The sequence below is a fragment of the Condylura cristata genome, unplaced genomic scaffold (assembly GCF_000260355.1).
Source record: "Condylura cristata isolate star-nosed mole 26May11 unplaced genomic scaffold, ConCri1.0 scaffold00018, whole genome shotgun sequence".
In the NCBI taxonomy this organism is placed as follows: Eukaryota; Metazoa; Chordata; class Mammalia; order Eulipotyphla; family Talpidae; genus Condylura; species Condylura cristata.
In genome coordinates, this window is record NW_004567119.1 from 21374553 (window position 1) to 21385941 (window position 11389).

An 11389-nucleotide genomic window follows, 5' to 3' on the forward strand; every position below is an offset into this window, starting at 1 on the left:
CCCAGGGCCCTTTTCCTCCTGCCCTGAGCATCCATGAGCATCCAAGAGCACCTCAGTTCTGTGGGAGGTAAGACCCACACACTCCTCTTCCACCCCACAGCCTACCAGGCCCCCTCCCCGCCAGCAGAAAGTGGCTTCCATCGCTACCAGTTCTTCGTCTATCTTCAGCCAGAGAAGTCCATCTCTCTCCTTCCCAAAGAAAATAAAACTAGAGGTAAGACTTCCAAAGGCAGAGTGGATTCCGGCGTGGAAGTGGATGTTGGGTGCATTTGTGGGGAAGGCAGGAACTCGCCACCCGACAAGGCACTTGGGAGGCAGGGGCGGAAGGATGTGCTTCTGTAAACTGGCATGATTGCCGCAAAGGAGACGTTGGCAGCAGATGTGGTGTTCGCCCCAGAAGTAGGTCCCACAGGCCAAGATGGCAGCTCTAGCTGGATGGGCAGGTATACGGCAAGGTCCCAAAGAGAGTAACTGGAGCCAGGGAAGAAGCATCTGCCCCCTCCCTGCAACTTTACATGGCATGTGCGGGCAGCTATCCCCCAGTACTTCTGCAGGTAATTGTACCCTGTAATTGAGTCTCATCTGGGCAAAAAGGGCCCTGGAATGCCACCCTACCTGTCTGTCTTCATTGGTCACTAATTGACCTGTCTGCCACCTCAGCGGTGGGGGTAAAGACTCCCCCAGCCAGCTCCCCGCACCCCCACCCCCACCCTGCCACTAGCTTCTCTGGCGTAGCCCTCCTGCCCCTTGGGACAGGACCCACTCCCAGAAACTTCCTAACGTCTAACCCAGCCTTCTTGGCCTGGGTCCTCCTGTGCCAATGCCTGGAATCAGGAAGAGTCATGGACACCTGACCCCTGCCAGGCCACAGGGGGCGCACCTCACCCTGTCTGAGCCTTGTCGCCTCTCTGAGCCTTAGATTTCTTGCCAGGAAAAGGAGATAGCAAGTAATTTCTGTGCTTGCTATCACCTCCCCAAATTTCAGGAGGGGGGAGGTGACGTGAAATGCGCAAATGCCAGTATAAGAAAGCAAAGAGCACATCCCCCAGACTGGCAGGAGGGCAAGTGGGAGAGTGAGTGCTGTCAGCCTTCTCCTCTCACCCAGTGACCCTGGCCACCCTCTACCCACTGGGAAGCCAGGGAAGGTACTGTCACAACCCTGCTGCCCCAGGCTCCAGAGGAGAGGAGCAGGGAGCCCAGAAAGGCACTGTTGAGTGATCCAGCCCTTCACGTGTGCTGAGCAGGTCCCACCAATCACAGAAGGTTGGGCCACCCTACGCACAAAACTGGAGCAACCTTTCCGCTGGTACACCCTCCCACGGTGCCCTTCGCCCTTTGCCAATCTGTAAATCAGTGTCAATGACTGGGCCAGAGACGCACTTCCAAGCCTGCATACAAAGAGAAAGAGAATAGAAAACTGTGTTTGGCCCAGGTGAACAGTTTCTCCTGTCCCCGAGTCCCCGTCTTTCCCAAGACATCGTGAAGCCCCTCCCACTAGTCCAGCCGCAGCAGTGTCCAGAGACTGGGAATGAGCATCTTGGCCTAGGATGTCCCCACGCTTGTGAGAGTCTTAAGAAGTAAGGCACAGCCGGTGAGTCCACCTTTGACATCAGGGCCATACACACAGAGTGTGTCCTGGGAGGAAGCCAGTGCTTTCTCAGGGGTAGCAGGTTGAAGAGGGAAAAAAGGAGCATTAGGCAGTGCCAGGAGGAGGGTGAAAAGAGCGAAGGGGAATGGGCAGAGCCACCTCCCGCCCCCACCAAGGCCGGCGTCCTGAGCCTGATGCCAGCCCAGCCTCCAGAAAGCCCAGTGGCCTGTGGGCCCCTCCTGCCAGGGTAGCAGCAGGCGAGGAAGCTGAAACCCCATCAGGCCTAAAACCCATTATTAGTGCGTTTGGATCTTTGCCAACCTGACGATTTGTTGGGCACCCCCACCACCTACCTTTCATCTCTATGAAAATTTTAGAAACTGGACTTGCATCTGGATACAGTTCTCTTTGACTTTCAGGCTGTTTTATTTGCTGCCAGAAATGGAGGAGGAAAAAGAATCCTCCCAGATGAAAGCCCCAGCTGTCCAGGGTACTGGTGCCACCACGTGCTGCCTCCCTCGTGCCTAGCACTGTGCTAGGGGCTTTGCAGAGAACAAGATCCCAGGCACAGAGAATGTCCTCTGCCCTCAAGGGCCTTGCAGTCTAGTTTGGAAACACTTAAATAACAATGTAGAGCAGCTTATAATTAAACACTTAATTGTGTGTTTCTGGCACAACAACCGGAGATCACTTGGATTTAGGGACAGCCCTGTCCTTCCTACGAGTGTCTTCCCGCCAGCACCACATGCTCTCTTCAGCCAAGAAGGGTGTGCAGGCCTCTTAATGCAGGGTGGGGACATCTTGATCTCCAGTCCAGTAGATTTGGGGGCAAATCAATAAACCTCTCTGGCTTAGTGTCCTCAACTAGAAATGAGGAATTGCACCTCGATGATCTACAAGTCTATTTGACCCTGAGGCTATGAGGAGGAGGGGGGACATTCTCAGCCCCAGAGAAGGGAAGAGATCCTTGAGTGAAGGAGGGAGGAAGCTTTGGCCTGGGAAAAACCACAGACTGGATGATTTTTTTTTTTTTTTAAGTGAGAAGGAGCGCCTTTGCCAGGAGGCAGTGATGGCAATACAAGGAGAAAAAGGAGGATGAAGGTCCTGGAGTGGTGTGGCTTTGGGGGATGGCTCAGAGAGCCGTTATATTGCCCATGGGAGAAGTAATACAGAAAAACCACTCTCTGGAGGTGATGCACCTGGAGGGTTAGGCAGGTAGGACCAAAGCAAGGGGACCAGAGGGCACCAGAGACAGGAGATGCATGGTGTGGAGGAGCCCGGTTTGACTGCCAGAGCGGAAGTGGCCCTTGCACAACATGGGGATGCCAAAGACCTGGAGCTCATAGAGGCACATGCGCAGTGCTTGGGGGACTTGGGACGCCCAGGACAGGACAGGCCTCAGGAGGCCAGGGCATGGAATTCTGCCAGAGAACCAGGCCCTGGGGCTTGCCGTGGTCTAGTTTTCTTTCCGTGGGAGGGCACACACAGAAGGAGTTTGTCATGGGATATGGGTGGTGTAAAAGCCACTTGTATCTCCTGGGTGAAAAGCAAGTATAGCTTCTAGAAATTGGAAGGGAAAGGTCAGTATGCAGGAGCCAGGTAGAGGGGCATCTGCGAAGGAAGGCTGACTCGGCCCAGGACCGTGGCCATCACTCCCGCTCTGGGACCAAGGCATGAGTGACGGCCTGAACGAGAACGGAGTGTGAGCTTACTCTGGTTGAGCCTGTGTGATCCTGTGAAGCAGGGCAGTATGACTCCAAACCAGAGGCTACAGCCCCACTTTGTCCTGTGACCCCAGGGTGACATACAGGGGTATGTCATGTGTGACCTTGTTGTCGAATGAGGCGTCCATCCTGGACCTCAGTTTCTTCATCATCAAGATGCAGGGGTCGGAATGGCTAGTGCACTGCTGACTGACATTTAACAGATGTGTCCCCAGGTTCAGAGCTCCCCACCTCCCCCTGACCCTGAGTTCTGCCAAACAAATGCAGACAGCAGCTCTCAGGCCTGGCTTGCCCTGCCAATCCCACACACTTCCCGGTGGAGGGCTTATAACGCGTTTGGGCGTCCAAGACCGCAGCAAGGGCCCGGACAGGGACTTGGGCCTCCCCTCCTCCTAGTTCCTGAACTATCCCACCTGCCCAGCCCCCCTCCCCCCGCCACTACACGGCTCCCGCCTCTCTCGCCATTCTCCCCACCGCCGACAATGCCAGGCGCCATGCGTGCACGGCTCTGGGCACTGTGCCCACAGAAGGGGGTCAAGCAGACCCTGCTCCCATGAATATATGGTGTCGCCCGCTGTAGCTCTGTGGCTAAATGGAACTCGCAGAGAGTTGAGGGAAATATTCCAAAAACTCAAGCAAGACTGCAGGGGGGGGGTGAGTGGGGGGGGCGGGGGGAGGCGGCTGGGAGGCGGCGCTGAAGCCAAAGGGCCCAAACCTCTGCGGTCAGAGCTGGCCAGCTTCACTCACATGTGTCCAAGACCACACTTCACCTTCCCCACTTTGGATCTGGCCTCATCACGGGCCTGTGATAAACTGGGCTCCCCACCTCCTCACCCAAAGCCGGGTGGCCTCTGGGTTCACCAGTGACTCACAGTGGTTTTTCCACACATCTTCCTTCTTCCACAGCTTTGGATTTGACATTGAGACTTAGGTTCTAGAGGAAACAACTGGACACGCTGTCCTCACCCAGAGAGGGTGCCCACACCCAGCGTCCATTCACGCCTCCCGCTGCCACAGTGACCATTCACATCTACTTTTATTCTCATCAGCCTGACCCCACTCCCCCAGCACTGCTCGGCCTCTGCCTGCCAATCTGGGTATACTGTTTCTCCCACCCCCAAACCTGGACTCCGGGCCTATCTTCAGAACATTTTCCTGCTTGTCATCTCCACGAGACCCTTCGAAGCGACCCCACAGGCTTGTGTTCTCTCAGTGGGCCAGACCCAGCCTCCCCTTACTGATGTCTGTCTCTTCACACTCACATAACTTTTTGTTGCGCTTCCTTAGTCATCCGCTTTTCCCTCTTTGGGATTACTCAATGGCTCTTCACTCGCCTAAGTCCTGCTTCCACAGTGAGACTATAAATTCCTCGAGGGGAGAGCTCACCTCTGTCTTTTGTTTCCTTTTCACCAGCTGTCCTGTGTTCAGCCCACTGCAGACTTTCAGTCAATGAGTGTGTTTGTGTTTAGGACACACCCACGTAAGCACACTGACAAGCCACACGTGCGCGCGCAGACCCGCACCTTCTCACACCCCCACATTCCCAAATGTTCCTCATCATCAACTTCCTTCACCACCTGAAAAGGCAGCCATGGTGTGAGTGCCGTGCCCACCGATGACAGCGTCAGCAGCCACATCCTCCCCGTCCCAAGGCCCGGCCCTGACACAGCCTCCTGCCAGCCAGCCCTCCCCTCAGCCATGCAGGGGGCCCAGCACAGTGGCTCTCACCACCGAAATCCAGTGAGGACACTGAGGCCCAGAACAGTGAGTGACCTCATTGGCCAAGGTCCACAGTTGATAGCAAGTTAACTTTCTTCAGACGGCAGGGATCTTGGCATTTGTCACCAACACTCCCCATACCTATCTCCGCCACCCAGACCACCAGACCTCTGGGCCCCGGTGTGGGGACAGAGAAGAAACAAGTCCATCCTGCGGCCCCAGGAGTTTGTGGTCAGCAGCAGTGGCCACGGAGGAAGTGCACCCATGTACCCGTTCCACGGAGAAGGTTGTGGCAAAGTGCTCTGTGGAGATTCCCGGGGAGCTGTGCTCTCCATCATGCCACACTTCAGCCACCTTGCCCAGAGGTGTCACGAGCCAGCCTCATGCTCCTCTCACAAGTGAGCTGGGGAAATCCCCTCTTTGCCCCAAGAGGTGACGTGCCACCGCTTGCCCAGGAAGCCACTCAAGGCCACGAGCACAGGACTGTCCCACAATGCCAGGGGACTTAACGGACCATGCCAGGGCACCGCCTCCTGGGGCAGGGGGTGGTGCTTGGGGGGAGGCAGCACCAAGTTTCCCATTCCTTGCAAAATGGGAGAAAATGGGCGGAGAGGAGCAGAGAAGGCTCCTAGGGTCCCGGCCAAGCAGCCGTGACTCCTCAGCTCCAGAAGCACCTGAGTTGAGCAGCTCCTGGGGTCAGAGAGGAGGGACGGGCAGAGACTTGCCACACCTTGAGGTTTAAGTCTTGCTTGTGGCATCTAAAGGCCTTCAGGGCACCGTGGGTGATTGAGACAAGGGGTGTTATAGGGAAAAGTTGTTAGGCGCAGGCCAAGGCATGAAGGCAGCAGATCTCAGAGCAGTATCAACAGTAGGAGGCACTGATGCGAGGGCCCACAGTTGAGAGGAAATCCTCCGGGTCCCGTGGCAGTGAGAGGTGCACACGGTGTTGGCAGAGGCAGAGGGAAGGAGGCCCTGGCCTGGAGACCAGCCCCAAACACACGCGCAGACAGACACAAACACACACAGCCCACTGCAAAACAGCCCCTACCCTCCGCCATGACCTCCCATGGTGGTTCACCTGGCCAGGCCCCAGAATCCCCCAGGGCCCAGCCCCTGAGTCACTGTGTGGGCTTGTGTCAGGCGGCCCTCTTCTGCCTCTGAAGGGCCCCACCCACCTGGCAGAGCGGGTAGGACAGGGGGCCTGGCAGCGACCCAGATGGGGCCATCCTGGGCAACTCGCAGACAGGCGCCCAGCTAGCAACTACCTGAAATCTCCGAAGGCCCCGGGCGGCCTCTTCCAGAGCATGCCCCAATCAAGCCAAGCATCAACAGCCAGAGACCATACTGAACAATCATCAAGAAACCACAGATAATCCCCAAATTTCACCCAGAACTCCAGCCAATCATAACCACCACCAAATGATGAAATTGATAACAGGGGCCCTGAACTGACAGCTTCAAGTCTCCTCTCCTCTCCCGCCCTTCCTCACACGCGTACCCCATCCACAGGATGGAAGAGGCAGCCTGCCAGGTGCCCAGAGGATCACATACTGGGCAGTGAGGAACCGTACCTCCACTCTCCACTTCTCCTCTCCAGAGGAGACTAAGATGACCCCTCACCACCACCACCACCCAGGGATGACCCCTGGCATCCCCAACAAAGTCCAAGTGGCCCCCTCTGCCCCAAGCCTCTCAAGGCTGCAGGATCAGCCACTCAGCAAATATTCTCCAGAAGTAATTGAATGTGATGGAACGAGGGCTTTTCAGCTCCTGAGTGGAAGTCTCTGGATGTCATTTAATGGCACAAAGAATAAAAGGCTCAAGCCTCCCGCCTACCACCGCCAGGACATCATTAATCTCAGCAGCAAGGCTCAGCGCTTCCATCACTGCAGCCAGCCCGGCGAAGTGCCAGACAAATTACAGACCTGAGCCGGGCGCTCGGGGGGCGGCTGTTAGGCTGGTGTTCAATTTTTGTTTTTTCTTCAGGGCCAATGTCCCCTGACAAGAAGCAGCAGTGCCCTCCCCAGGGGGAGGCTAGGGACGAGGGCGGCCGCTGGCTTAGACAACAGCTCCCTCGCCATGGAGTCTGGCCAGGAGGTGCTGAGCAGGGCAGGCAGAGGACACCCATCCCAAGGCTCAGGACCCCCTTGTTCTCCATTCCCCCCCCCAAATGGGGGCTTCCTGACCCCTACTTCCCAGGCTGAGAGGGAAACACCTGAGGGCCCTGGGAGGACCAAGTGACAAACCAGGCAGAAATGGCCCTTGACAAGAGCCAGGCACTCGGGGAAGGCTGCGCTGTTGGCAAGTCTGGCAAGGGGGCCTGCCGAGGGCCCCCGGGGTGTGTGGCCTGAGCTGGAGCCTCCTCTGGGAGCTGAAAACTTCCAAGGCCCTACTTTGTGGGCCTAGCTCATCACTAGTCTAGGGTTAAATTCATGGAGGGCAGGGCGGGAAGTGCTGGGCGGATCCCAGACAGTGGCCATCAGTGTTAGGGGGTCTCCAATGCCAGGCTCTGAGATTCCCCTTGGCTTAAAGTGTCCACATTCTGGCAAGGGAGTTAGTCGACCCCCTCGTTCTCCAGAGTCCTGTGAGAGAGGAGGACTAGATGAGGTGTGGTGTCACCTTCTCAGTCCCGCAGCTGCCTGCTGAACCCTGACAGGCCCAATGTGGCTGTCCAGCCCCACGTGATGAGCCTCTCCCAAACAGGGTACAGCCAGGCCTACAGACTTGGGGATCTGAGAGTGGAAAGTTGTGACTGTCCAGACCTGGCCCAGGGCCATTCTGGAGCGTTCCAGCTGTTCCGGAACTCAAACTCCAAGGGTGAGCACGAAAGCTGAGGGTCACCTTCTCCCAAGTGTAAGGTAACTCAGCACGCCACCCGCACCCCAACATCTCTAGGTCAGTTACCTAACTCCCCCTGGCCTGCGTCTGGGACATCTCTGGCATCTAGCATCTTCCTCATCAGCGCTGGCCAGTGAGCGAGAGAAAGGTCTCTCGACACAACCAGGGTCCTATGGTTTATTGCAAAGGGAATACCGCCTCCTAGGTTGTGCGGGAACCGGCCCACACATCCCACCGTAGGGGCCCTAGACTACACCGCCCTCCTCTTTCTCCCTCCGGCCTCCCACCACAGAGACCTTTGGGATACACTCCGCCCCCCCACCCCAGGTCCTGGTCCCAGGCAGAGGTCTGTCAGGGAGCGCCCCGGGTGCAAGGGGAGTGGTCCCAACACCGACAGCAGAGCTGCCTCTTCCTGGTGGCAGCAGCTCCCTGGTCCCAGGGGCCGGAGCACCACACCGGATGGGGCTTTCCTCCATGCAGTGACCACGGAAACCACAGCCTCTGAGCTCCCCATCTCTCCACACAAGCTGGAGGGCCTGACTCACCCCTCTTCCTTCTAGAACTTGTACAGGGTCAGTTCCTCTGCCCTCTGTGGCAGGAAATGGGGGTATAAGGAGTCAGCCAAGCCAGGGGAGGAGACAGCAGGAGGCCAGCAGCTGACAGCCAAACATACCCTCCTGTGTCCCGGATTTGGGAAGGTCAAGAACTGCATGGAAAATGGGACCTATATGACCCCCTCCAGCACCCCCCCCCCGGCACTCCAAGCCCAATCAAGAGTGGACTTCTGAACCAGTGGGGAGAGGAGCATGGTCTCCCTCAGGGCACAGGGGATTTCTTCCCACCAGCTCGCCGAGATCTCGTGATGAGTTTCAATTCCTTCCTTGCCACCCGGTTCCTTCCTGTCCTGCTCGGTGGGGAAGGCCCCCTTGTCCCCTCATGCGCCACACACCACTTCACTCGTGAGCCTTTTCCCTGGTGTGCGCACGCAGGCGCACACATGCAAGGACACACACATCACACAGACCCACATTTCCCCACAGTCATGTCACATCACTTAATTCCAGCCGGCCAAGTTCCTTGGGTGCAAAGGCCGGCCTTCTGCTCTTTCTCTCCTCCTCCTCCTCCCTTTGGCTAAGTAGCGGCCCAGTCACAGGAAAGGCTCTCTGCACCAGCAGCTCCTCCTCCAAGAGAACTTTTACTGTCCCCGTTCACCCATTTCTCACAGGCCAAACCTGGCCAGACTGGATTTGTAGGACCCTGAGGAAGCCCTTCCCCCACCCCTGCTTCCTGGGAAGCCCCCTCCCCTGTGCCAAGGGATATAGCCCAGGGTTCTTGGAAGTGGCACTTAGGAAGCACTGTAGAGGTGTGTTGCTTCTGTTATTAGTATTAGTATTAATATTGGTATTAGTGTTTTGTTTGTTGGAATTAGAACTGATCCTCTCCTTGAAAATATCTCTGAAATGCAAACAACTCTCAGGGAGTTAAGTGAAGCAACAAAGATTGTAATGGACTTGCTTCCTTCACCCTTGAAAGGATGGTGGGGCCAGACGGGGCCACCAGCCAGTACAGGCAGGCTTTGAGGACGTTCAAGCTGCTGGCCTGGAAATGTCAGGTTACTGTTCTTAAGTGTCCCAGGGCCTATCCGCTCTGTTCCAGGCCAGGTCTTTCCCTGAGCTCTCCCCCCACCAAGGGAAAGTTGCTAGATTTAGCAGAGAGAGAGAGAGAAATACATGATGCCCAGTTAAATTTGAATTTTTGATAAACAAGGAAAATTTTTTAGTATAAGTATGCTCCGTGCAATATGCGGGACATACTTACAATAACAAACTATCTGTTGTTTATCTGAAATTCAAATTTTACTGGCGTCCTGTATTTTATCTGGCAACTGGCCGCTGAGGGTGCCTGAGGCCCATGGTTTGGGAAACAAAAGCGTGGGAATCTGCCTCTGACCACTTCCCTAGGCCTCTCCCCAGTGCCCGGGGCTGTGCCCTCCTTGCCCTACTACCAGGCTTGTTCTAACTTGCTCCAGAACATGCACCACCACCCCTCACTTTCCAGAGTGTTCTCCCTTGAGAAGGGTCCCCTTTGACATGGATCTAGAGAAGCCCCCCTGGGACCTCTCCCCCTGGCCCCACTCCTCTCCAAGACCCAGGTGATCAGGAGCCAGTCAGGGAAAGGATCCTGGGACATGGGGCACTCAGGATTTCTAGGGTTCTGGGGAGGCCATTGAAAGAATGCCGCCCTCAGTTCCAGCAGCTGGCATGACCAGGTAGGAAGAGAAGAAGCATTAAGGCCTCATTCACCGGGTCAGGAGAGTCAAGAAAAGAGGAGGTGGAGGAAGTGGGCAACCTTTCTGATTAGGCATTTCCTTTCTGCATGTGAATGAGATGGCAGAGTTCTGCTAAATAAAGAGGCTGGGAGTCCTTGACTCCGTGTAGACTCTTTTTGTTTTTGTTTTTAATTTTTTCTTTAAAGATCTATTTATGTATGGATACAAGAACTGGGGAACAGGCCAGCGGTGCAGGAGGTGAGAGGATTCACCAGAGACAGAGTAGGGAGCAGAACAGGCAGATTGATGGAGTTACACTGCTGGGGGGAGCAGCAGGCAGGTCAGAAGAGGTCTGCCACACCATGTGGGTCAGCTCCCTGGCTGGGGATCCAACTCCTGCTGCTGTAGGTACAAAGAACTTCACAGTGCTGCTTTTTAACCCCTTGCACCACCAGGGAGAGTCCTCCTGTCTGGACTCTTAATCCCCAGTGTCCTCTGGGGAAGCTGGCAACACTGCCCCTTCCAAAGCTTGCTGCTACCTCAGGGGCCAGCCTGCAGTTAGGAACCAGAGGGCACCCACCGCCCTTGCTCCCCTCAGCTCAGTGACCAATGTGACCGCCCACTGTCTCCATAAATCAGAGCTGGCCTCCCTTGAAGACCCCGGCCAGCTCTCGAGTCTGTGACATTCTTCACTGCATCGCTGTCGTCCCTTTGTCATTCCAGGCTCTTGGAATATGGACACATTTCTGAATCGCTTTCACCTGAGTGAACCGGAAGCAAGCACTCAGTTTGTGACCCAGAATTACCAGGACTCACCAGATTTCCTGGCGCTCAGTGGCGGAAAAACCATTGAAACCAAGGAAAATTCCAAAAAGAGGTAAACGCCTTCCAGACCTCAAACTTCACCTTGCAGGTGTCCACTTGTCCAGCACCTGTGCTCTGGTTATGGAGCCTCCTCTGGATAGGGAACCCTTCTCTTCCAAATTAAAAAAAAAAAAAAATGTCACCAAGGGCTTCCTGGTTGGATGGTTTGTTTCTTAGCCTGTTCTCCTTCAGAAACCAAGATGAAATCTACCAATGGCCAGCACCGGCGGCTGGGCTTTCCTGCACATACACGTGGTTGTGGGCGGTGTGTCAGAATAGATGAAGGAAGGGATGGCTTCCTAGTCCCAAACTGTCACTGAGGCTATGTGACCTTGAACAAATCACCCTCCTCTAGTTCCTCAGATATGACCTAAGGTCAGAAGACGC

The 11389-nt window shown here is 55.8% G+C and overlaps 1 protein-coding gene across 2 annotated transcripts in view; it reads left to right on the forward strand.

Annotated features, from left to right (window-relative positions):
- Positions 1 to 11071, forward strand: part of PEBP4 (phosphatidylethanolamine-binding protein 4) — a 222571-nt gene extending 211500 nt beyond the window's left edge. For both annotated transcript variants that reach the window (XM_012726905.1, XM_012726906.1), the window contains exons 6-7: positions 101 to 214; positions 10862 to 11071. In XM_012726905.1, coding sequence (XP_012582359.1) covers positions 101 to 214; positions 10862 to 11019 — 272 coding nt within the window. In that variant the 3' untranslated portion in view covers positions 11020 to 11071. The remainder of the gene's footprint in view (positions 1 to 100; positions 215 to 10861) is intronic.
- The last annotated feature ends 318 nt before the right edge of the window (positions 11072 to 11389 follow it).